We start from the raw sequence: 27390 nt of genomic DNA, 5'->3' as shown, positions 1-27390 counted from the left end.
GGCTGGCGCTCCATCCACTGAGCCAACCAGTCAGGGCCAGACTGAGTGTATTTCTGAAACAGGAGTTGCAAGGACAATGAGAAGAACTCCTACACTAGGGGAGGAAATCACAGAGTAATTTAATATAATAGGCAATACATTTCTCTAGTAGTACATTTATTTGATAATTGCTTTAGAACGTTTGGAATGTAGTACCTATATAATCTGAGTCACTGTGAACTTGTGGTTATTTTAGAGCAGTTGATATAAAACTTTTATATGCACACCAAGCTCAGTATCAACAGGGCACACCTGACAAGAAAAGTTTGCTACAATAGTTTTTTCCAAACAACACTTCAGTTACTGAGCAACATACCAAGATCCCTAACTGACAACGCATCCTGAATCAAAACGCACAGGTAAGGCACCACCAACATCCGCTAAACCCCAGCCACTCGGGCCTTTCCTAACCACCCTGACTACAGATATCACTCTTTCTGAGAAAGACTTGCACAGTGAGCAACACTGCCCCGCCTGTCTCCCACAGCTTCCCAGAACTCCACCTGCTTTAGTACCCATCCTGAAGCAGGCTCTTTACTCTTGGGCAATAAGGGCAAGAGACAGATAAAATTCTTCATGTCTGTTTCACCAATCAATATATTGATGATTTAAAGTAACAAACCGTCCTATGATTGGTACAATTATCTATATTAACCTGTTCAATCTTCACACTCTTGTGAGCTAGGTGTCTTCATGCTCATTGAGGAAAGGAGATGGAAGCTCAGAAGAGCGTCCTGTTGAGAGCCACGCTGGAGGTAAGGGGCACAGCCAGGTCAGACTGGGTCTTCTGCCCCAAACAGTGCTCACACCATTTACCCATACTTTCACAAGTCTAGAAACAACTTGTCCACCCCGAGGAGAACATCTGAAGTTCCTCTCTTAAAAAGCAGGCTCTAGGCCCTGGCCGGTTAGCTCAGTGGTAGAGCGTCGGCCTGGCATGCAGGAGTCCCGGGTTCGATTCCCGGCAGGGCACACAGGAGAGGCGCCCATCTGCTTCTCCACCCCTCCCCCTCTCCTTCCTCTCTGTCTCTCTCTTCCCCTCCCACAGCCGAGGCTCCATTAGAGCAAAGTTTGCCCGGGCGCTGAGGATGGCTCTGTGGCCTCTGCCTCAGGTGCTAGAATGGCTCTGGCTGCAGCAGAGCAATGCCCCAGATGGGCGGAGCATCGCCCCCTGGTGGGCGTGCCAGGTGGATCCCTGTCGGGCGCATGCAGGAGTCTGTCTGACTGCCTCCCCATTTCCAACTTCGAAAAAATACAAAAAAAAAAAAAAAAAAAAAAAAAAAAGCAGGCTCTAATGATTTAACAATTAACTTATGGCTTTGTGTACTGATCATATATTCTCTTATCTTTATTTCTGCCAATAGGCAGAATTTTGAAGAAACTAAAGCCAAAAGGAGAAATCTTAGGCCAGCCCTTTCATTGACATATGCTTTCCTATAACAGAAATGCCCACATTACTACCACCTCCAACTACTACTAATTCAAGTGGGTCCCAGTGTTTCCACTCAACTCCAGACTTACTCCCGGGACCTCTACTGGGGGAAAACGCGTCCATTCAAGACTTCTTGGACATTTTTAAGGACTTAAGACTATCCAAATCTTTCCTCTACAAATTCTAAGAGTGCAAAACAGTGTTAATTAGTAGTTGTTACATATTACATAACAGGCTCAGGAAACGGTGTTTCCTTATGACTACATGCATTTTTCTGCAGCACTGAGACCCCTTGGGGAGGCATTAGGTTGTATGCTACATTTATGCTGACTTTACTGGACCTGGAGCTTAACTTTATTATTTTAAGTGACCGTAGAGATTTATAATTATTGTTATTATTGATTTTATGACATGGTATTGATCCCATCTATGATTTATTTGATGTCAAACCTTGATCAGGAAGTTAACACCCAAATATGACATTGTTCCTGTGGGAAATACCACTGGCTTTACAACACTTACTTTTAAAGGAAAGTCTTTATTAATACAATGCTATGAAAAGTGGGAACTGCCTGCTCAGTAAAACCTGGATTAAGCAAAATATGACTGTAAGTTTTTCTTTATCCAACTTTTAGGAGAAAGCAGCATTGTTTTGGATTTATTTTTTAAGCAAGCTGCAGAGTATAATGTGGAGTATGTCCCAAAATTTTGTCCTACCTGCTGCATCAGTGGTTCTCAACTCTGGCGGCACATCAGTGCCACATGAGGGCACTTTAAAAATAGCTATTCTAGGCCAAAGCCTAGACCAACTGAATCAGAGTTTCTGGGGGCGCACTCAGGTTTTGCATTTTTTAAAACTCCCCAAGTAATTATACACATGCATCCAGGATTCAGAACAGTGGCTCTTAAACTTGAGAGTACATCAGAATCACCTAAAGGTCTTGTTCTTTTTTTTTGGTATTTTTCCGAGGTTGGAAATGGGGAGGCAGTCAGACAGACTCCTGCATGTGCCCAACCGGGATCCACCCGGCATGCCCACCAGGGGGCAATGCTCTGCCCATCTGGGGCGTCGCTCTGCCGCAATCAGAGCCATTCTAGTACCTGAGGCAGAGGCCACAGAGCCATCCTCAGCGCCAGGGCAAACTTTGCTCCAATGGAGACTTGGCTGCGGGAAGGGAAGAGAGAAACAGAGAGGAAGGAGAGGGGGAGGGGTGGAGAAGCAGATGGGTGCTTCTCCTGTGTGCCCTGGCCGGGAATCAAACCTGGGACTCCTGCACACCAGGCCGACGCTCTACCACTGAGCCAAACGGCCAGGGCCTAAAGGTCTTGTTAAAACACAAATTGTTGGGTCCAAGCTGGGGATTTCTGATCAGTAAGTCTGAGGTAGGAGTTAGAAAGCTGCATTTCTGGCCCTGATCGGTTGGCTCAGTGGTAGAACGTCAGCCCAGCATGTGGATATCCCCGGTTAGATTCCTGGTCCGAGCACACAGGAGAAGCGCCGATCTACTTCTCCACCTCTCCCCCTCTTGCTTTTCTCTCTCTTTCTTTTCTTCCCTTCCTGCAGCCAAGACTGGCTGGAGTGAGTTGGCTCTGGGCACTTAGTATGGGTACATGACCTTCACCTCAGGCACTAAAAAATGGCTCCAGTTGCAAAGGAGCATCGCCCCCTAGGGGCTTGCCAGGTAGATCCTAGTCAGTTGGAGCTCATGCAGGAGTCCATCTCTGCCTCCCCTCTTCTCACTAAATTTAAAAAAAAAAAAAAATTTAAATAAAAGGAAGTTGCATTTCTAACAAGTTGCCAGGTGATGCTGATGGCTCAAAGGCCACACTAAGAATCACTGCCTGTACTTTTCGCTAGTTGGATATTAAGTTATTCTAAATTAATTTTATTATGAATGTATTACATTACTCCTCACTATGGAGTGGTGTAAGAATTAAGAGTGGTTTTCAACAATGAAGGCCAAAGTAAAGGATTTTCTGCTTAATCAACAATTAAAACAGGTAATCCAAGTTTACAAGAATATATCATTCCCTGAGAATTGTAATCACTAAATTAATAAACCAGAATAAAATCAGACACAATATAATTTAACCATTAGTAAGCACCTTCCATATAATGACTGAGCATACACCACAAGTAAGTCATCCTTTCCTTCCTAGAACAGACAATCAGACAGGACTGCTATGCACACAGGTTAACTATAGAGACAGACCAGGACAGCTGAGGTAATTGTGAGAACCCAGAGGGGGGGAGAGTAGGATTCAGAAGGACTTAGGGAAGCTTTACACAGGAGGGAAGCTTTCAGCAGGACCTTCACAGGGACCACCCAGTTGCCATTTTTCCACTCCACAGTAAATTTTACAATACCAGTGCAGCATACGCCCTGTCATGAGGGTGTAGCTGGACCTTGTCCCCAGGCATTATGGGAGTGATCAGGAACTACAGACCAATATAACTTTCAGATTGAAGGCAGGTTCTGCGGTTTATTTACCTTTGAACTTTTTACAACAATGAGCCCAAGGCCTCACACATAAGGCGTTGCCCAATACCTGGGAGTAAGTGACAAACAATGTAATCTGGAAGGTAAACTTAATGCACCCCAGGGGTTAACACAGGTAGAGAGGAAGGTCAGGTTCAGACTACCATTTTTTTGCTAAGTAGCAACCCCATTCCAAGCTTAAGAAGACACCAGAGGCTAAGAAGTGACTTGGAGTAACCAGAATGTGGTACCACATCAAGCTGGCTTGGGGATGATAAGGGTGAAAAGCAGTTTTCCTACAGTTTGTTTCTGTAGATTTGGAGAGTAAGAGGAGACTCCTCAGAAACTACCTACTTAGTGCAGGGTCCCCACTGTACCCTACAAGGGGGCAAACACACAGTAGGTGCTCAAGTAATGCTCTTCTGAGTTGAAATAACGTACTTGAGTTCCTTACTGTCTCAAAAATATTTAACATATTTGGACTTTATTTGACATTCAAGCAGTTGATTCAGCTGGGGTAATTAACTGAGAGCTGGCAAGCAGTTAATTTCACAATCCAAATGCAACATCACCAGCTAGATACAGAATCCCTCTTACACAACCTCATCAACCAGACTGAAGCACTATCAGCAAAGCTGAGGTCTCTCAAGACCCCTGACAGAGAACATTTCTAGAAGTCAAAGCTTTTCTCAAGATGAGAACACCTGTAAACACTCTGTAGTTGTCAGAAGAACTGAAATAAATGTATCAAGTTAAATGCCGAAAGCACCCCTTGGAGCGCTAGTGCAGCAGGAGTGGCCGCCTGCAGGCTCTGTGCCTCCGGCCGAGCCCAGTTCCCGGCAGACGCTTCTGCTTAGCTGGACGTTGGAAGTTATCAGCTCATTTCTGATGAGGGTAGTTTTAGTTTGCTGGGCTCAATCTTGGAAGTCATCCTCAATTACTTCTTTCACAATTAAAATGTAATTAAATTTTACCTTTAAAGAATAGTACAGAATCAAATGTCCAATGATCAAAAATTAAAATAGCCCCCAATTAAAATACTCTTAATTATTAGATTCTTCTTGGTGAATACATCCCAAATAAAAGTACTGAAAAAGAGGTACCTCCATTTTATTATGCTGTGATTAATCTGATCAAAATTGTCTTCATTTTCTGTTAGTTAAGTAATCCTGGATTGCCATGATTTCAATAGAACATCTCCTTTGAATGGATTTGTAACCGCTTTCTGTCATGTGAAAGTTATTCTTCCATAATAGGATGGTACCTATTAGCAACTGCATCTCAAGGACACTGGAAACCTAAAATGAATCAAGGTTACAGCTCACTGAATGGTGAAATATCATTAATTCTAATTGTAATAAAACATAACTAGGATTTATTCTACCTTTTCTTTAAAGGGGGTGTGTGTGGTACTAATTCAACAAAGGAATCAATATAAACATGATCATAACAGATAAATTGAAACTACTTAAGAGAATAAAACAGTCATTTGATTGTTTTGTGAAAAAAAAATACATCAAAATATTTAACTGTGGAGAGGTCAATAATCTACTCTGAGCATACAAAAAGAGAGAAGGCTGCCTGATCAAGCAGTGACACAGTGGACAGAGCATCGGCCTAGGATGCTGAGGACCAGGTTCAAAACCCTGAGGTCACTGGCTTGAGCGCAGGCTCACCAGCTTGAGCTGGCTTGAGTATGGGATCATAGACATGACCCCATGGTCACTGGTCACTGGCTTACAGCCCAAGGTCGCTGGCTTGAGCAAGGAGTTACTGGCTCAGCTACAGCCCCCCAGTCAAGGCATATATGGGAAAACAACCAATGAACAACTAAGGCACCGTAACTATGAGTTAATGCTTCTCATCTCTCTCCCTTCCTGTCTGTCTGTCTGTCTGTCCGTCCGTTTGTCTCTCTCTCAAAAAAAAAGGAGGATGGGAACAGGATAATTCAGGGCACACTCTGTTTGACAAGAATATATAGACAGTGTAGAAAATTTAATATTATATTTACCCCAGTGCTTTTTTTTAATTTTTAATTATTTATTCATTTTAAAGGAGAGGGAGAGAGAGAGAGAGAGAGAGAGAGAGAGAGAGAGAGAGAATGGGGAGAGGAGCAGGAAGCATCAACTCCCATATGTGCCTTGACCAGGCAAGCCAGGGTTTTGAACCAGCAACCTCAGGACCAACCTCGACGCTTGATCCACTGCGCCACCACAGGTCAGGCTTTACCCCAGAGCTTTTAAAACAATATAAAAAGCATCTATCTTTCTTTCTTAAAGAGCAAGCACTCCTAACACTTTATTAGCCTCATCTATACATGTTCAAAAAGGAACAACCAAAATAACTTTTACTTCACATAACTATCATGTTATCAGGACCTTTGAGAGAAAAGGTTAAGTGGGTTCTGGGAATAAAGTAAGCATCAAGATTCAACAAAAATTTACAGACATGACTATTAAAATACTACATTGGACTGAAGTCAAAGTAATTTAGGACAATCTACAAACAAAGTTGATAGGTTTGCATGAGTTTGGCAAAATGCTCATACAAAATGAACCTTTCAACATCAACATGGATATGCCTAACATCAGAAGCAATATAAAATGCTACAAAAAATATTCAATAAATAAATGTATAATAAAGGTTGGTACCAAAGGTCTGGGGGCCTAATGTTTTTACATTTTTAATAGGGGGAAAAATTAACCTTGTCTGATAGCAGTGTCCACTGCATTTTGCCTGAGAAAGATTTACTATGGTAAATAGCATATTTCTTAGAAAACCAGTGATTTTAAAGAAAAGTAAATATATTCTCCTCGTGTAGACCATGGCTAACCACAGCATGGCATAATTCTGGAGGAATCAGACCTCACCCAGTTACAAAAATAACAAAAAGGACTCTTGCTGCTGGCAGAAAAGTGACAGACATCTTTATTGATACAAGAACAATCTTTTAAAGTTTTTAATTAGGCATATTAAAAAACTGTTCTAGCCCTGGCCGGTTGGCTTAGCGGTAGAGCGTCGGCCTGGCGTGTGGGAGACCCGGGTTCGATTCCTGGCCAGGGCACATGGGAGAAGCGCCCATTTGCTTCTCCACCCCCAACCCCCTCCTTCCTCTCTGTCTCTCTCTTCCCCTCCCGCAGCCAAGGCTCCATTGGAGCAAAGATGGCCCGGGCGCTGGGGATGGCTCCTTGGCCTCTGCCTCAGGCGCTAGAGTGGCTCTGGTCGCAACATGGCGATGCCCAGGATGGGCAGAGCATCGCCCCCTGGTGGGCAGAGCGTCGCCCCTGGTGGGCGTGCCGGGTGGATCCCGGTCGGGCGCATGCGGGAGGCTGTCTGACTGTCTCTCCCCGTTTCCAGTTTCAGAAAAATACACACACAAAAAAACAACAACAAAAAAAAACTGTTCTTTTAGATAATGCTGAAGGGTAAAATTTTAACTGTTTTACAAAAGGGTAAGTAATTGAAATCATTCTTGAGGGAGAAAAAAACAGAATGAGGTGAAAAAGAAAAAGAAAAACTCAGGTTAAATGCCAACTATGTGACCCTAAGAACTTCAAATAATTTGAGCCTCAGCTCCTAATCAAGAAATGAAGATACTAGTATCTGCCTTCCTCATCCTACTAAGTATGTGAAATTTAAATAAGAATTAGAAAAGGAGTCAGGCCTGACCAGGCGGTGGCGCAGTGGATAGAGCGTCGGACTGGGATGCAGAGGACCCAGGTTCGAAACCCCGGGGTCGCCAGCTTGAGCGCAGGCTCATCTGGTTTGAGCAAGAGCCCACCAGCTTGAACCCAAGGTTGCTGGCTCCAGCAAGGGGTTACTCGGTCGGATGAAGGCCCGCAGTCAAGGCACATATGAGAAAGCAATCAATGAACAACTAAGGTGTTGCAACATGCAATGAAAAACTAATGATTGATGCTTCTCATCTTTCTCCATTCCTGTCTGTCCCTGTCTATCCCTCTCTTTGACTCACTCTCTGTCTCTGTAAAAAAATAAATAAATAAGTAAATTTAAAAAAAAAGAAAAGGAGTCAGTACACCATAATTGTTATCATTGTTTTATAAGGAATTCCAGTTTTACTCCAAAAGAGCTAATAATGAATATTAATACACAGGGATTATTCTTTTCAACATAAGCCCAAATCAACCAAGTCTCTTTGATTTGCTGACTTTTCCTAATTGACTTAATTAAACCCTAGATGGCTCCCAATGATCCCCATTCTCCTTGTATTATAAAGACTTTATTTATTGATTTTAGAAAGACAGAGAAAAGGTGGTGGGGGAGGAGCAGGAAGCATCAACTCCCATTTGTGCCTTGACCAGGCAGGTCCAGCAATGGTTTACCTACTGCAACACCACAGATCAGGAATCCTGGCACTCACCTTTTGACTAAGTCTTTCATACGGAATGTCTCATGTCTACAGAACAAAATACAGCAGAATTGATGATGTGCAACTCAATAACTAGGTGGCAAAAGGCAGTGTGGTGCCACACTTACTGGAATTACTCACTCAGGGATGACCGCTGTCATGTTGTGAGCAGACCTATGGGAGAAGCTCATGTGTGAGGAACTGAGACCTCCAGCCAATAGTATGAGCGAACTTTTTTTTAAGTGAGAGACACAGAGAGACAGAGAGATAGACAGGAAGGGAGAGAGATGAGAAGCATCAATTCTTCGCTGCGGCACCTTAGTTGTTCATTGATTGCTTTCTCATATGTGCCGTGACCAATGGGCTCCAGCGGAGCCAGTGATACCTTGCCCAAGCCAGTGACCTTGGGCTAAAGCCAGCGACCATGGAGTCATGTCTATGATCCTACGCTCAAGCCAGCGACCCTATGCTCAAGATGGTGAGCGCCTGTGCTCAGGACGGTGATCCCGGGATTTCTAACCTGGGTCCTCAGCATCCCAAGCTGACACTCCAGACATTGCACCACCACCTTGTCAGGCAGTAAGAGAGAAATTGAGGCCTGCTAACAACCATATATGAGTGAGCCTGGTAGTGAGCCTGGTAGATCTTTTTGTTTGTTTGTTTGTTTGTTTTTGTTTTTTTTTTGTATTTTTCTGAAGCTGGAAACGGGGAGAGACAGTCAGACAGACTCCCGCATGCGCCCGACCGGGATCCACCCGGCTCACCCACCAGGGGCGATGCTCTGCCCCTCCGGGCGTCGCTCTGTTGCAACCGGAGCCGCTCTAGCGCCTGAGGCAGAGGCCAAGGAGCCATCCCCAGCGCCCGGGCCATCTTTGCTCCAATGGAGCCTTGGCTGCGGGAGGGGAAGAGAGACAGAGAGGAAGGAGAGGGGGAGGGGTGGAGAAGCAGATGGGCGCTTCTCCTGTGTGCCCTGGCCGAGAATCGAACTCGGGACTTCTGCACGCCAGGCCAACGCTCTACCACTGAGCCAACTGGCCAGGGCCGAGCCTGGTAGATCTTCTAAGCCAGGGGTCCCCAAACTACGGCCCGCGGGCCGCATGCGGCCCCCTAAGGCCATTTATCCAGCCCCTGCCGCACTTCCGGAAGGGGCACCTCTTTCATTGGTGGTCAGCGAGAGGAGCATAGTTCCCATTGAAATACTGGTCAGTTTGTCGATTTAAATTTACTTGTTCTTTATTTTAAATATTGTATTTGTTCCCGTTTTGTTTTTTTTTACTTTAAAATAAGATATGTGCAGTGTGCATAGGGATTTGTTCATAGTTTTTTTTTATAGTCCGGCCCTCCAATGGTCTGAGAGTCAGTGAACTGGCCCCCTGTGTAAAAAGTTTGGGGACCCCTGTTCTAAGCCCTCCTTGAGCCTTCAGATGACTGCACTCACAGCTGCCAACTTGACTGCAATCTCATCAAAGATGCTGAGCTAGGATAACCCAGCTAAACTGTTGCCACATTCCTAACACTCAAGAAATATGCGAGATAATAAATGTCTGTTGTTTTAAATGGCTAAGTTTAGGGGTAATCTATATGCAGCAATAGACTACTAATACAAAGCACTTGACAGCAAATAACATTAAGATCAATCACACTTCCTTGGTTATAAATTATCTTATCCATTGGTGAATCCTGTCATTTTTATACTTGCCTTGTTTTTTTTTAATAATTTCTAATGCTGTCTGCTTAAAGTGCTATTTAACTTACTCAATAAAAACACACCTTGAGTTTGATTCTTGTATCCACTTTATTATCTTGCAATAAGAAAATAGCTATTTTTATAGGCCTGACCTGTGGTGGTGCAGTGGATAAAGCGTCGACCTAGAATGCTGAGGTCGCCGGTTCGAAGCCCTGGGCTTGCTTGGTCAAGGCACATATGTGAGTTGATGCTTCCTGCTCCTCCCCCCTTTCTCTCTCGCTCTCTCCTTTCTCTCTAAAAATGAATAAATAAAAATTTTAAAAATAGCTGTTTTGTTCTTTTTCAAGTTGGTTTTTCTACTGTGATTCCCAGATTTTTAATGTGATTTGGGTTACAGAGAGAAATACCTACAGGGAAAACTATATTTTCATGCAATCATAGTGAAGCTAATACTACTAAGATTAACCTACCCTTATCTTTTTTTTTTTAAAGACTGACTTACAAAATCTATTCTGGTTCCACCAAATGTGAATTTTGCCTTCCAAACTCGTTTTTCAGCCCTGTGCAGCGGCTCTTTGCAGCTCACCTCATGTTACGGAGCCTTCATCCGTAACACACCTATGAAGGTTTTATTTCATTTAGGCCAAAGATTTAGTCAAAAGTCTGAAAAAACCCATTCACAAAAGAGCAAAATCTTTGAATTAGTATTTCCTCCACCCCTCCCCATTTTAACATAAAGAAGAAAAAAAGAGAGAAAGAAATAGAAGTAAATTATTGATATCTTATTATGGCTTTAATTTTATTTTTTAATATTTAAATTTTTTTCTATTAATTTGAGAGGGGGAGAGAGAGACAGAGAAAGAGAAGCATCAATTCCTTATTCCACTTAGTTGTTCCACTTAGTTGTGCACTCATTAGTTGCTTCTCATATGGCCCCTGACTGGGAATCCAACTTGTGACTTTGGCCTGCCAGGATGGACACTGACCCACCTGGCCAGGGATATGGCTTTAATTTTAATTCATCCAAAAATATTAATAAGCAGCTTCAAAGTGTTGAATTCCAAAAATTACTTGACTATTTTTGTGGAACTGATTACCATTTTAGACACATCAGAAACAACAGGAGCCCAATGAGAACCTGAATTCCTACACTCTGCTGTGCCTTAGATCAGTGGTCCCCAACCCCCGGGCCGCGGACCAGTACCGGTCCGTGGGCCATTTGGTACCAGCCCACAGAGAAAGAATAAATAACTTACATAATTTCCATTTTATTTATATTTAAGTCTGAACGTTTTATTTTTTAAAAATGACCAGATTCCCTCTGTTACATCCATCTAAGACTCACTCTTGACGCTTGTCTCGGTCACGTGATATATTTATCTGTCCCACCCTAAAGGCCGGTCCGTGAAAATATTTTCTGCATTAAACTGGTCCGTGGCCCAAAAATGGTTGGGGACCACTGCCTTAGATGACTTGGGAACTGATGTTCTGCAGACATGTGTTTGTAAGTTATTACTAATGTGCTACTTCATTCTGCACATAAGTTATAGAACAAAGAGATACATTTTAAAAATGCTAATTCCAACTGTCAGAGTAGTTTGTGGTTTCTTTGTGTTGTTTTTTTTTAAGATCTCATAGGCAACTGGCACTTTTCTTTTGGCCTTAGTGAGCATTTACTGAACCCAAGGCCAAGAAGTGAAATCCATATGGCCTTCAATTTCCTTAACTCAAATACAAGAAAGTACAACAGTAACCAAAACACTTCTCAAACATATTTTAAAAGCAGTTTTTCACCACTGAATTTTCCCACCAAGTATACTCTATGGTTTTTTGGGGGGTTTTTTTTGTATTTTTCTGAAGCTGGAAACGGGGAGAGACAGGCAGACTCCCGCATGCGCCTGACCGGGATCCACCGGCACGCCCCTGCTCTGCCCACCAGGGGGCGATGCTCTGCCCCTCTGGGGCGTCGCTCTGTTGCGACCAGAGCCGCTCTAGCGCCTGAGGCAGAGGCCAAGGAGCCATCCCCAGCTCCGGGGCCATCTTTGCTCCAATGGAGCCTCGCTGCGGGAGGGGAAGAGAGAGACAGAGAGGAAGGAGAGGGGGAGGGGTGGAGAAGCAGATGGGCGCTTCTCCTGTGTGCCCTGGCCGGGAATCGAACCCGGGACTTCTGCACACCAGGCCGACGCTCTACCACTGAGCCAACCGGCCAGGGCCTTATGTTTTTAAAACTACCTACTTTATCTCAGAGGTTGATTTACTCAAGTTCTTATTTTTAAAAATGTTTGCTGGGCATAAAAGCATCACATTTTCTTAGGAAATGGTATAAAACATCGATAGTTGGCCCAGTGTTTAATTGGAAACAGTGTATTTAGACTGATGAGGAAACAGGCTCCTCCACTTATATGAAAATAGAGGCTTATTTTTTTCTCATGAGCATGTATTATGAAATACTAGACACATAAACTTGTAAGACTGTCACATATTCAGCACATGTACATTCTGTATTTACAAAAGGAGTTTAGATGGCTTAATATACCAAAAACACAGTAAGATCATTATTACATAAAGATAAAACTACAGAGCCCTTTGTAACGGAGAAAATTATTATTCCAGAAAACTAGACTAAGGATGGTTGTTGCAACTGAGACCTAATTTTAATTTTGAGCGTCCAAACAGCTATCATCGTTAGGTAAGAGACATACTAGTTTATCCAGTTTATCAAGAGGACTTTTCCCTCTCACTCACAGGTAAGCCTTGAGCATAAGAGATGAAGCTAATGGAGAGTGTCCTCAGCAGTGCTTGTTCGAAGCAGCAGCCTCATGTGGTAGAGACGGCAAGCTGGTGACCCACAGGCCAGATGCTCTCTCCTTTGCCCCTCATAGTTTCTCTAAATTTTTCTGTATTGTTGCTAATATTTAACTCTTAAGTTTTGGCTTCTCTTGAAAAATCGATTTGAGAACACTGATCCTGCATTTCACCAGGCAACAGTTGGCCAGAGATAACGGCTACCCTCTCCTAGACTCCGGAGAATCCCCTTGCGGCCACCTTTGTCATCTGCAGACACCTGAGTGTGGACCCCCATAAATACATGGTGATCTCTTGTAACAATCTTACTATAAAACTTGGGTCAACAGCCCTGGCCGGTTGGCTCAGTGGTAGAGCGTCGGCCTGGCGTGTGGGAGTCCAGGGTTCGATTCCCGGCCAGGGCACACAGGAGAAGCGCCCATCTGCTTCTCTACCCTTCCCCCTCTCCTTCCTCTCTGTCTCTCTCTTCCCCTCCCGCAGCCAAGGCTCCATTGGAGCAAAGTTGGCCCGGGCGCTGAGGATGGCTCTGTGGCCTCTGCCTCAGGCGCTAGAATGGCTCTGATTGCGGCAGAGCGACGCCCCAAGATGGTCAGAGCATCACCCCCTGGTGTGCATGCCGGGTGGATCCCAGTCGGGCGCATGTGGGAGTCTGTCTGACTGTCTCCCCGTTTCCAACCTCAGAAAGATACAAAACAAAAACAAAAAAAACCTTGGGTCAACAATTATAAAACAATCAGTCTTTGAAGACCATCTGCAGGAAGCTAGAGTGATGGAGTGCACAGGAGCATGGAGCAGGTTTAAGAGGGGAGGGCCTCTCTCCAGGCATCAGTCTCTTTAAACAACACAGAAGTGAAAGTCCGAGGACTTTAAGGACTCACCCCAAGAGTCCTTGGCCATAGGTTAAGAAATCACTGAGAGAATAATATATATTTTTGGAGGTAATACCTGTTCTTGAACAAGAATCATGCATGCGGGACTGACATGAAAGACATATGTTAGAGTATAAAGGCTCATGTCCCTTCCGATATGTTGGGCATCCATAATAACCCATTGAAAACATTTTGAAGATCATCCCTGTGAAACCCCAACATAGGTCCCATGTCACCAGATCCATCACTCTTCAAAGTCTGTTGACTCTAATGGCTCTGCTAAGGGCTGGAATACAATCACTGGCCAAGGAGGTAGGTCCCTGGAAAGTTCCTAAGGGGCAAACATTCTGTGTGCTGACTGTAGAAAAATTCATAGGTGTAGTAGTCTAGCATGCAGTTGGCAAAGCAAACATTTGTTATGAAAGTTAAAGTGACAGGAGATAGCAAACCATTCCAAAGGAAATAGATTCAAAAGTTAAGAGGCAGAGTCTAAACTTTCTTCAAGAACAAGCTTTGGATCTGTGAAAATGCCTGATCAAGGAATAGACTCAAGACCTACAATTATATACTATAGGAGTGATACTTTCAAACTGGTTTTTTAAAGCAGCAAACCCCAAATTCTAAACCAGCCTAACCAGGCGGTGGCACAGTAGATAGAGTACCGGACTGGGATGCAAGGACTCAGGTTCAAAACTCCGAGGTCGCTGGCTTGAGCACAGGGCTCATCTGGTTTGAGCACAGCTCACCAGCTTAGACCCAAGGTCGCTGGCTTGAGCAAGGGGTCACTCGGTCTGCTGTAGCCTCCCCCACCCCCTGTGAAGGTACATATAAGAAAGCAATCAATAAACAACTAAGATGCTACAACAAAAAACTGATGCTTCTCATCTTTCTCCTTTCCTGTCTGTCCCTATCTGTCCCTCTCTCTATCACAAAAAAAATAATAAAAGAAATTCTAAACCAAACTCCAACATAAAACAGCAATGAATCAGCTGTCTCTGGATTGAAAGGTGTGTAAGCAGCCAGGATCCCCTGTGTACATACGACCACTCTCTCTCCCCATAAATTTGGCATCTCCTCAGAACCCTAAAGGCTTTGTGAAATACAGTGTTAAAAGCACTGCCATGGGGAATAAAAGATAGAACTTTCACCATAACTGTTATATATGCACTAAAGCCACGAATCATTTTCAGTATCAAAAGAATTGTTTTTGAAATCACTGTTGATGAGGACACCATTAATACAAAAATCAATCAACCAAAGAGCTCACTATTCCCTGGCAAGCCTCTTAAGATGTATAAAGAATTATATGATATTAGAACCAACCACCTGTTCCCAGTCTTTAATTACCCTTAAAGTAAAGTCCATTTTAAACTCATCTACTTTGTAAACCTAAACCCCTGTTGTCATTTCAACTAACTGAGCCATCAGAATCTTTGTCATCTCAAATCTTTTGTAAAAAAGAAACGGAATAAAACAGAAATATTTTTAAAATATCAATGAAAAAAATTAAAGAATATTATTCTACTAGTTTAATCTTTATTCCTCACAAGGAAGAAAGACTAAGTCCTACAATTTTAAATATCTGAGCCTAAAGCTTGGTTTCTAAAGTTCCTTGATTTCATCATCTTTAACTGCAACAAAATGCAGGGAGTTTTTAAAAGCTTACTTTACAAATCCAGTGTCCATGATTTGAAGAGAAAAGGGAAAGAGTATAGCTGGATCCAGGAGAAGGAGGCCAGATTATTTATGCATCCACAACTTTTTCTATCCTTGAATGATAAAAAAAAAAAAAAAAAGATTTGTTTTTTTCTTCACAAAGAATAAATACAAATTGCACTGCAGGAAGGAAAAAACCGTTCAGCAACCACTCCCAAAAGCCTAAGACGATGTTTGACCCCACAACCATTGAGGAGCCCACGTCTGCATCACATGCCAAGGAAGTGTACTCCACAGAACCAATACATTCCAACACACTGAGCAAGCACACACAAGCCTCTGGCTTCCCCAAACTCAGCCCGCGAGGGGGCACGGGGTGGAGGCAGGCCTGCGCACCAGGCACCTTCCAGCCGGGGCCCCACCATCCAAATCCAAAGGGGAAGGAGAATGACGGAGAGGGGAAGTGGCCGGTGTGGGGCCTCATAGAAAGAAATGCAAAACCTTCTGTGGGGCAGGCCAGCCACACACTCTTAGAGTTTTTAAACATCAAGAAAAGAACAACTTGTGCGAGACTCCCAGGCCTGCTGCCACCAGTGGAATCACACGGTCTTCTACACACCATCAGCGAGTACCAGTCTCTCACGTGCTCTGGAATTACAGTGAGAGAGAACGCCAGAACTACCTGGCCTGCTTCAGCTGATACCTATGCTCCATGGCTGTCTGCCTTCTCACCTCCCTCCCTGCCTCCCTCCGTGGCCCACTCCCTTCCCTCTCTCCCTCCTCTTGTCCTTCCCTTCCTCCTTTCTTTCTTTCTCTTTCTTAATAACTGAAGAAGCTAACCTGCATTTTTTCAGTGTTAAACTGTTTTATCATCTACCTCTGATTCAAATAAAGATGCATAAACATTTTACTCCAAAACCTTACCTATACAATGATCAAGAAAAACATCTGTTTTTCAAATATGCATTGTTAAAATCACAAAGATCAGGAGGGACTGAAGTAAAAGGTCTCCTTGATACACTAAAGAGCCTGCCTATCCTCAGATAAGCTTTTCAAATCATCCTCTATTTCATGAACTGGTTTGAGGTTAACCTAGCCATAGAAGCACCATACCTTTTGCTTAGTTTTTTCAAAAGAGTGAAGAGAAGATAAAACGTAGTAATGAGGATGTCTTTTCTGATAATATTGCAAGCTCAACTTGAGGTTCCTAACTTAGAAAAGCCATTATTTATAACCTCATAATAAATTTCAAAAAACTATTCTTATCAATATCTAGAAGCAAAACGTCCATATATCTCCTGGCGCTGGTAATGCCATTGTATCTTAAGTCCTATTTACTAACAAAAAAAGTTACAGATGCATTATATGTTTAAGTACAATGGCAAAAAGCATATACAAATCTTTCTACTTTCTGTGCTATCACTGACTGTCATGTATCAAAAAGATTTTAAATTTTCTAATGTTAATGAGATAAATCATTTATACAAAATAATCTGCAAAAAAGAAAAAGTAATTTGCAAGAATCCTTTATTTTCCTTCTCCAAACCCCAGATATTTTTTAAATACAGATAAAAATGAAAGTGTGCCAAACTTTATGTAATATTCTAGGTCCTAAACAAAAAAGCTTGAGTTTTCTTTTTTCTTTCAGGCTTTAAAAAATATATCTGGGCCAAAAGCACAAAAACAGACCCTCCTCCCCACGTTGCGTACATAATGTTTTTCACACAACTTTCAGCCACAATGACTTTTAAAACGCATCTTTTTATCTTTATATAACTACCAATGCTTCTACTATAGGACAACTTCAAGAACGCTTCTTCAAATTACAATTAAGACTTTTAGTTGTCTTTCCATTGTACTATATTAAAAATATACTAAACTTCAATGCCTTATCTTCCTCTGTATATCTGTAGTATACATGTAAGTTTTACCTCTGAGTTTTAGTCAAGAAACATATACAAAGTTACTCTATATTCTATGTACACATTAGCAAACTTCCTACTTTATTGCTAAGGTTCTGTTACTGTATTCAAATTAGCTGGACAGCAAGAGTAATGCAGACACTGCTTTTCCAAAGCAGGTTTGGTTGGGTGAAGGGGTGACTTTGGAGTTTGAAGCTTTACAGTCTTATCTGTAAAACGGATGAAATATAGATCTAGCCAGGCTGTTGTGAGGACAAAATACGTCGACGGCCTAGTTCAGTGCCCAGCACATCAACTATCAACCTCTCTTTCTTTTCCCCAGTTTGACTCAGAATTCCACAAAACATGTAATATTCCACTCTGACCTGTACAGACTTAAATGAAATGCCTGGAGAGCTGGAAATAATCTTCTTGCACCTTTTTTTTTTTCTTAATAATTCCTTCCTTCCTCTACCCACCACTACCATAAATACGAGTATACACAAAAAAAGGAAACAAGATAAATGCAGAAAAAGGTTACAAGGAAGGGGAAAGGCACTGTACTTCACATGCTTGGTGATTTTCTATGCTTTTGAGTGATTATAACATTAATGAAGAACTTTATGGATGCTAGCTTACTAATACTCATTCCATCCCCTCGAAGAGGCCAAAGGCTACATTCTGTGAGAGTGAAGCACAAAGACACCAAATCCGGGGAGAGGCCTGGTAGCCACCAGGAAACAGTTAAACCAGAACACACGTCTGCCCTCCAGCGACGGGTTGGCTGGAGCCTGTGAAGAACCCACCCTAGACTTCCATTTGCCATATGCCCCTTCATTTACCAGGACGACCTGTCGTCTGTGCAGCTCAGGTGTGGAAAGAAGCATCTTTCTTGGAAATGTCCTAGTTCATAACACAAGGACTGTAACCCTGAAAAAAGCAATGTAAACACAAAATCTAACCTACTTAAGGGCAAGCATGGTGATGCTGCCGGTAAGTTTTAAATTTTTTTTTATAAAAAGCTACAGATTATACAGACTGATGTAAGAAGATTGTTGCAAAGGATCTCACTATCATATTTCCATATATTTCCATCACTCTTGAGTTGGAACACTTTCAGGTGACTTCTTAAATTTAAAATAAGTAAATGCAAATGAAGCCGCTGGACTAAAACTCAGAAGACGTGAGTTCTAGCCCTAGCTCTACTATTTAATGGCCGTGCGGTCTTAGGCAAATTATTAAATTTCTCTGAGATTGAGTTTCCTCATCTGAAAAAAGGGGATAATATTAACTGTCCAATTCTCTTCACATAATTATTATTTGAAGTAAATGAAATAATGTGTGAAAGAGATTGTGACATCATTAGTACTATATAAATCAGTGGTCCCCAAACCCCGGGCCGCAGACCGATACCGGTCCGCAGAGAAAGAATAAATAACTTACATTATTTCCGTTTTATTTATATTTAAGTCTGAACAATGTTTTATTTTTTAAAAAATGATCAGATTCCCTCTGTTACATCTGTCTAAGACTCACTCTTGACGCTTGTCTCGGTCACATGATACATTTATCCGTCCCACCCTAAAGGCCGGTCTGTGAAAATATTTTCTGACATTAAACCGGTCCGTGGCCCAAAAAAGGTTGGGGACCACTGATATAAATGAAAGATGCAGCCAGTAGGTAAAAATATATCTTTCTCTCTGAGATAATGCTACTAGTTATCCATCAATATATGGAATCATGACACAGCCTTTCTTTTATTTTAAAAAAAATAAAGAACAAGTAAATTATTTATTTATTCATTTTAGAGAGGAGAGGGAGAGAGAGAGAGAGAGAGAGAGGAGAGAGAGAGAGAGAAGGGGGGGAGGAGCTGGAAGCATCAACTCCCATATGTGCCTTGACCAGGCAAGCCCAGGGTTTCGAACCAGTGACCTCAGCATTCCCAGGTCGACGCTTTATCCACTGCGCCACCACAGGTCAGGCGACACAGCCTTTCTAATCACATTGAAAACAAAAATAAAAAATCCTAAGGTAAATTTTCACATGTTTAATCACATTATTTATATAGTAAGAAAAACTGAAAATATCACTCTGATTGCAATGGTCCATGCATATTTACCTGGTCAGTAGGGACGGCACTTCTTATAATATCAGTGTGTATTAGAAAGTCTAAAACACACACCAGAATTCTTAATTTCTATTTATTGCATTCACTAAAATACTTCCTTTATGAAATGATCTTGACAGTAAACACCAATGAAAAAATTCCAACTTAAATGTTCATATTTTAAAAAAATAAAGTGTAAAATAGATAAATAACCAGGAAATCCAGGAATAAACAAACAAAAGTATCTCAAAACTGCAAGTGTATTATTTAGTGAGAACCAGAGGCCTGGGGAGGAGACATATATCTATTAAATGAGGGACATCTGCTGAGCTTTTGGACTTCACTGTCTGCTATTAACACAAAAGCATTCATTTTTTCTTGTCTACTTGCTCTGTACCTCAATATGCCATCAAACTCTACCAAACTAAGGAGTTACTATAGTCCCCTTCCTATCTGGGAGCCAAAGCAACAGAATCTGAACTGTTTTACAAAAGAAAATAATTTTCTTCACTATTTTATGGAAAGACCAGACTAAAGTCCATCATCAAAATAGGAAAAGTAAAACCTTAAAAATAATGCTTTGAGCACTCTGCAATTTTGCTGCCCAAAATAGAACCCATACCATCCATGCCACCAAATGAAAATTATAAGTCTGTAAGCATGAAGTCAAATTATAAAGTAAAAGATTTAAAAAAAAAATTTAACAGTGATAATAGAAGGAAAGACTGTTAAGTAGTAGCTGTTTCTGGTTTATTTGCTTTTATGTTTCCTACAATAATAGTGTTTTGAATGACTACCCAAACTAATTTGAACTTGAATTTAAGTGTAAAAAGGATTAAACCTTGATTAATAAATTATTTGGGTATGTTTTAGTAAACAGAACTGTCTCATCCTTCAAATTAAGAAGTTAATCATAACTTTTAAGAGATTATGCTTTTGACTAAGACTTTTTTTAAAAATCAGTTTAAAAACTGGTTTAGCCAAGTTCCACCACCATTTTTCCCTTTAACACCGAAAAGAATATTGAAGATACTTTGGTGGTATATAAATAGATTTTTAAAATAAACTTTTGAAATCTATACTTAACTTTTAAACATTCCCAAAGAAACTAGTTTAATACTACACTTCTTCTAATGAAATTTTCTCAGAGTACTTTTGTGTTGCAAAATAATGTTATTGCCTTATCTAATATAGAATTTATAAATGAAAATGTATATTCAGATCTTCTAAATTTTCTAACACTTAAAAAATGGTTTACAGATCATCAAAGTCTTCACAGATTCACTTGACTGACTCTATTAATGAGAAGGGACGTTCAAGCAAAAAGGAAAAGAGAGTCAAATTTGCATTGGATGGTCCTTCCAGTTACATGCTCACTGAAGAAGCCAGGGCGCCAGTACCCTGGTTTCCACTGTGTTAACCTCCTACAAGAGTTATGTCATTAGATTTGATTCTCTTTGCCACAAGGTTCAAACACCTACTGATTTTCATTTGCCTTTTCAGGACTAAAATCCAGAGCTAGTGTTGCTCAATTAAAGCTTTCCTCCTCTTCCCTCTTGATACCATCTGTCCCCTACAAAACACACACACACACACACACCCATGTGCACACACCCCACTGAATCAGAGATGACACACTTAGCTCAAATAATATCCTCTAACAACTCTGACCAATTGCTCATCTACTTTTGAGGATTTCAATAGCAGAGTTGGAAGAGTGATTCAGCAGTCGACAGCAAATATTTATGAAGTTGAAAAGTATCAAATACGTATAAATAGTTCCTGTAGAAAATTGACTTTCTTAGTTTTGACTTTTAATAAATATACCCATTACTTTAATTTTATGCACATTTCAATATTATTTACATCCTCCAGTTTAAAAATCAGAGCAACTGCTACAAAATAAAAACATTTACTCAAAAACTATAGTAAAATGTTAATTTTAATATGCAGTTATAAATTTTGTCCTTTAAAATTTTTTTTCTTCTTGAAAAATATATTATACTTTAGATTATTATGTATTAAAGGTGTTATACAAATATTACTAATTTTCTTTCACCTTTTCTATATAAATGATAATCTCAGGATAACAGTAAACAACACAGAGACCTTTCCTGGTCATTTTAAACTCAGGTATGATTACAAAAAAAATGTATTATTTTTTAAAACAAAACTTATTAGGTATTATATACCACCAATCTTTTAAAATTTATGTTTAGGTGTTTAGCCAATTAATACTTTTATAAATTGCTATAATTTACAATTGATATGAATTTGGAAAATTGAAAAATAAAGCAGTAAAAATCTATTTTGATCTATAAGTTTAAATGGTTTTTAACATGTAACTAAATCATGTAAAAACATCAAGTGACCAGTCATTTAAAAACATAAAGTAGAATTTAAACCTATGTTATTATCTGAATTGTCAAGGAATTTTTTTTCTATTGCTTCTATTTTAATTTTAATACTTATCTCTTAAAGGTCACAAAAATGTATAATTCTCTATGACATTAACTAGAACCATATAAAAAAAGTTATTAGTCTCTTTTAAAATGGGAAACTAAATGCCCAACTCAAAGCCAAATAAAAGTAACCTGACACATAATTTTACTTTATGGTATATATACACATAAATTCTATATAATTAAATCCCAGCATTAATTTCTAATTCAACAAATTCTTGATATAGGAGGCTACCATATGAGTTTAACCTCTTAAAAGTCTTTTCTGTTGCTACAAAATGAAAAATTGGTGTAGCAAAAGCCTCTGTTGCAGGGAGGGCTTGAGGTTGGGTGGGTTGGTTTTTTTTTTCCTTTTTGGTATTTAATTCAATTATACACAATGTAGTACATACAAGCAAAATACAATTGAGATACTGTTTTCTTTAACATTCCTATAGGAGACCAAATTCATTTGCATTGGAGAGAACACAATTACTGATTTTTAAGTCATGAAAGACAAATTCATAGCTTTTTCCTACACTACCTCATAGTATTCACACCATCTCAGTGAAAGCATGTCTAGCACCACTTAGTTACTTCCTAGAAGTAGGCAGAGATTGCATTTTTCAAAGTTTTGTTTCTCACAGAATCATTCAACTTTAGTTACAAAGCATAGTCAGGTTAGCGTATGTCTTAGCTCAAAACAATTTAGGCACTGTGTGTGTGTCTGTCTCTCACACACAAAAAAAAACTAATTTTTCATCGACATCAAAAACGAAATTTCTATCAAGGAAATTTCCACAACTTTCAACAGAACTTTATAAAAGTCCTTACCAGTTTGTCTCTCATTAAATCTTTGTTTCATGTATACGACCAAGAAATATGAATAGAGAAAAAAAGATCCAAAGATTGTTACTCAATAGAGCCTGAAACCAACTGAGAAAGAGAAATGGATGGTTTGTACATGGATTACATTACAATAATTTGGATTTAGTAAGAGTAAAACATATCTTGAGTGACCTGAGAAAATAATGACATCTAGTCTACTATAACAGCACATATAAAATGATGTTAGAAATATTTAACGAAAGATCCAATTGGTAAGCAAAAGGCATGCCAATAATTTCATAATCTAGGATAAAACCATTTCTTCCCAAAGTATCATTAACTTTAAAAAGTCTATTTGGAATGCAGATATTAAAACTAATTCCTGAGAACACAAAGAAATCAGAACAACAAAAGAAAATGAGCACTCAGTTGTTGAATGACTACTGAAGTAAGCAAGCAATGAAGATGAATTGTTTTCTTCACATTTTCACTTCAACTAACAAAAAAACCACATATAGAACTGACTTAATGCTGACAAATTTACTCCTAAAACTTGTTAATTTTCATAGAAATGCAAAAAAAGAACAGCAAAATAGTTACTATGTAATATAAAAGCTTTGGTTTCTAATGTCAGAGTAGCCTGCTTTTTGAGAGCCACCACGGGGGTAGTGCCCAGTACAGGAGAACATACATCTGCTTCAACCCAGGAGTCTGAGCTCAGTACAGAACACCAGTCATTAGCCCTCTCTCCCTTAGCCTGCAGGACAAGTAACTAATTTCTGCATTTTAAACTAATAAAAAAAGAAAAAGGAAAGATTAAAACCACCCAATCAGAAATGATGTAACCCTGTAGCAACAGCTTATGCATACATTTGGTATGTCAGACATCTTCACTGTAGTGAATCATAGTGCATTTTAATCTGCCTCCTAACTATTTCATATCACCACATGTTCAAAGAAATTGTGTATTAATAGGGCTGTATAAGTCCTGGGTTGCTCTTTATTTAATTAATACGAATAATTGGAGATATGCTCTTAATTCTGAACTTATAAACAGCAAAAAATTGTTTAAATTACATTGCAGCTAACAGCAAACAACTGCCTTTTGAACAAAAAAGTAGTATGTCTGTGAGGTTTAAGGAGATGGCAATAACTTTAGATAAACTAGTATTTCACTTATATTGCAACATGAAATGAGACACCAACTCACCAAAGTTAAAATAGTAGTGATTTTTACTAATTGTAACCCCCCCAAAAATAATTTCAAACAGCCATACAGCCAACAGAATTAGGCATTTGTAGAATCACAGCCCATCAAATATTTTTGCATAGTTCTTTCAAACTTTAATATGTTCAAATTTTCAAGTGTTGTAAGATTAATAATTTAAAGTTACAACAAATACTTAATATATCAGAAAGCTAAAACTTGGATTTATGAAGCAAAATAAAATTAAAGTATACAAATTTAGAATACTTAATTGAAAAACTAATCAGTTACACATTACATTTCTTCCCAAAAAGAACCAGCTTAATATTACACACAGTACTGCAAATCATAGCTTTACCTCCTTTTAAAAAGGTAGTTTCTGATATGCCACAAATCATTTGCAAACAGAAGATATTCCGTTGCTTACTTAAGATAAAACATCTGTAAATGTGCACACAATTTTGAAGAACCTCTTTAACAAAGTATCTAAGTATTTATAGCATTTGGATAGTTGGTTTTAAAATCTATTCAATACTTGCAAAAATCAAGTAAGTGGTTACACTACTGAGTATCAAAAGATTTTAAAGGTGGTAAATCAAAGAGTTCACTTAAGAGTCTTCCCATTGCAGCTACTTAATGACTAATGGTGAAGAAATGTATGTGAATGGGATCTGAACCAAGTTACAACACATGGGGGGGGGGGGGTCTAGAATGAGTAATAAAGGCCCACATTTCAAGTCCACAATAAACTTTAAAACAAAGATGTTTTCCTTCTTTCTCTCCTCATGGACAGATATTTCTCATGTAAACAAATCACAGTAGAATTCCAACCTCCACAAACCTTTTTACTCCTTCATTTAACAACAGTGCACTTAAATATAACTATAGATTTCACAGTGATATTTGTTTAGCCTCAAACATACCAAAGCAACAGCAACAACAACAAAACGCTCAGAAGCAGTATTCAGCAGTCTCAGTGACTACAAAAGTCTGGCTTTTAACTGCCATCCAATCCAAACAACCCATTTCTTTAGACTGCTATGCAAAACACTGACCCCTTCCTTGAATGATTTTATTATTCAACATTATATCTAAAAAAGAAAACTAATCGCTAAGTTTAGTTAAGCAATTTAGTTAACACTGTAAATATTTACTTTTAACATCTCACAGGAAGTCTTGACAAGTGTTTGTTGCCATTGTGTTGGGGGTAGGGGTGGGAGGCAAGTTTTGACAAACAAGACAGTCCCTGCGAATGTAACATAGCTGGTGTTCTACACCCCTCCACCCCCCAGTAAGGTACCAGGTATTTTCCAAGACCAGTAAACACCTTATATAATGAAAGTAAAAAATGTAACTTTCTAAACTGTGTTACCTTCACTAACAAAACAGACAAAAGCCTTTTTACAAAACTACAGAAGCACATTTTCAAAAAACTAAGTGTATTTTTTTTTTACTAATACGTAAGCCCAATCACAAAATAACTAAGCGAAATATATTTACCTGAGCTTTTTAGAGACTGAGTAATCAACTTCCATGATTTTCCCATGCAATTCCACTTTACCTTTAAAACAGAAATTAAAGCACTCAGAACCTTCCTTGTATGAAACCTGCGGGGGTCTAGGAGGGGCACGCACAGAACTCCACGCTCGGGCTCCGCCTTCGTGTGCCCTCAAGGGGTCTCCTACCCGGCTCCAACTGGGCAAACTTGGTTCCCAGTGGGAAGAAAGATAGGCGCCCCGTGTCTCGGGACAAAGTGGGAAGGGTGTGAACCCGGATCCGACCCCAGGTATAGCTGTGGGTGGCATTACCGGAAAAACAAATTTAATAAAGAGCGGCGCCAATTTGAAAGGATGAGCTCATTTGAAACTCAAGCTGCAGAGCTGGCACGGCCCGGCTTCTCTCGGCCCCCACCTCTCCATTCCGCTAACCCGGGTCCCGAAACCTCCGCTGCGCTCCCCTCCCTGCTCTCTGCTCCCCGTGGCCCCCAGAAGACGCGCAGAAGCCCCCTAGGGTCCGCTACTGCAAGAACCTACCCCCCTACGGCTTCTGGGTGTCACCTTGGCCTCACCGCCGCCCCGCCCCCACTCCGCGCGCCGGTGGGGAAGGGGCCCCGGCCCGCTCGGGGTTCGGGGGACGCAGGCTCGTGGTCTGGGGGCGAGCGCGGCTCCAGGCGGTGCGTGTGCGAGGGGGAGAGTTGCTGAGTGTGCGCGCGCGCGCGCGGTTGTGTGTGTCGCTCTCCGTCTCCCGTCTGGGCTCCGGCGCGCTCGCGGGGCCCCCCGGTCTCCTCTTTCCCGGTTCTCAGCCCGGGCCCCCACCGAGTTGAGACAGGGCACCTCGTAAAATGGTGCTTCTGGCCAAGCGGGAGGCGGGGGGACAGGCGGCGGAAAGCCCCCAGCCTCGAGTTCTTCTCAATAAAATCGGACAAAAAATTCAGAGAAAAATAGGAGCGCTTGAGAGAAGAGCGAGAGGGAACTGAGGTTCGGGAGAGGACCGCGAGAGATATGCCGTTGTCAGGGGCTGGGGTTGGGGGCGCCTCGAAACCTTGAAGGGGGTCATCAGGGTGGGGCCGAGGGGGTGTCGAAAGTGGGGGACTGCGGGGATAGGTGGGGAGGAGGCTCGAAAGGAGACTGCGGCTCTGGGGACGCCAGAGGGCGAGAGGTCCTAGGCACGAGGCTAGGGAAAGGATAAGGTCCGATCAAGCGAGGCGATGCAAGATTTGTGGGGGTCCCTGACAAAGGGGGTGACGGGAAGGTCAGCGAAGAGGAGAGACGGGGGCTCTCTAAGGATGGGGGTGGAGGGACTCTGGAGAGCGGCTCGGAGAGCCAGGGGCACGAGGTTGCCCCCAGAGAGCCAGCGAGCTTCGGGGACCCTCGGAGCCGCACAGGGGTGGCCCCGGAGCTGCGGCTCGGACGACAGCGGATGAGTTCGGAGCTGTGGGGGGAGGGGAGTGGCGGTCAGAGTTAAGGGTCTGGTGCGTGGAAGTAAGCGTGCGGGCATGGGAGCCCCCGCCGGGCGCCGCCCGCCGGGCTCGGCCTCCCTCCGGGCGCGTCCCGGCCCGAGCTGGGCGAGGCGGGGGGAGAGGGACAGTGCCGAGTGCTCACCCGAGAGGGTCTCGATGGCGCGGATGGCCCAGTTCTGGTCGGGGTAGTCCACGAAGGCGTAGCCGGACTTGAGCAGGACCTGTCCAGCCAGGGGCAGCTTCCTGTCCCCGAAGAGCTGCCGGAGGTCGTCGGCGGTGACGGCTGGGCTCAGGTTCCCGATGTAAAGCTTGTTCATCATCCGTCTCTTCCCCGAGAGCCCGCGGCTCCCCTGGCCCGGTACCCGGCGCTCCTCGCCTCCTCCGCTGCCCTGGTCTCTCCTCCTCCTCCTCCGCCCCCCCTCCCCGCCCTCCGCCCGCCCGCCACCCACCCCCACCCTCAGCCTGGCTCCCCCCACCGCGGCCGCCCGGCCCGCCCGGGGGCAGAGGCGGAGGCGGGGACTCAGCGCGGCTCCCTCCTCGGGGCAGAGTCCCGGGCCGGGCGGCGGCGCGCGGACAAAGCGCTCTCTCTGCCTCCCTCTCTCTCCCTCTC

General features: G+C 41.9%; 1 protein-coding gene across 5 annotated transcripts in view; it reads right to left on the bottom strand.

Moving 5' to 3' along the window:
• Positions 1-27189, bottom strand: part of IGF2BP2 (insulin like growth factor 2 mRNA binding protein 2) — a 189150-nt gene extending 161961 nt beyond the window's left edge. For 3 of the 5 annotated variants that reach the window (XM_066348023.1, XM_066348024.1, XM_066348025.1), the window contains exons 1-2: positions 26923-27189; positions 25322-25382 (exon numbers count right to left, since the gene is read on the bottom strand). In XM_066348023.1, the coding sequence (XP_066204120.1) occupies positions 25322-25382; positions 26923-27100 (239 nt within the window). In that variant the 5' untranslated portion in view covers positions 27101-27189. Of the gene's footprint in view, positions 1-15347; positions 15451-25321; positions 25383-25854; positions 25978-26922 lie in introns of those variants that run through there. The other 2 variants (XM_066348028.1, XM_066348026.1) reach the window with 2 other exon arrangements.
• Between the last annotated feature and the right edge of the window lie 201 nt (positions 27190-27390).

Source organism: Saccopteryx leptura, chromosome 8, assembly GCF_036850995.1.
Source record: "Saccopteryx leptura isolate mSacLep1 chromosome 8, mSacLep1_pri_phased_curated, whole genome shotgun sequence".
NCBI classification, from domain to species: Eukaryota; Metazoa; Chordata; class Mammalia; order Chiroptera; family Emballonuridae; genus Saccopteryx; species Saccopteryx leptura.
Note: the sequence above shows the minus strand (reverse complement) of the source record. Positions and strands in the feature narration are given on the sequence as shown.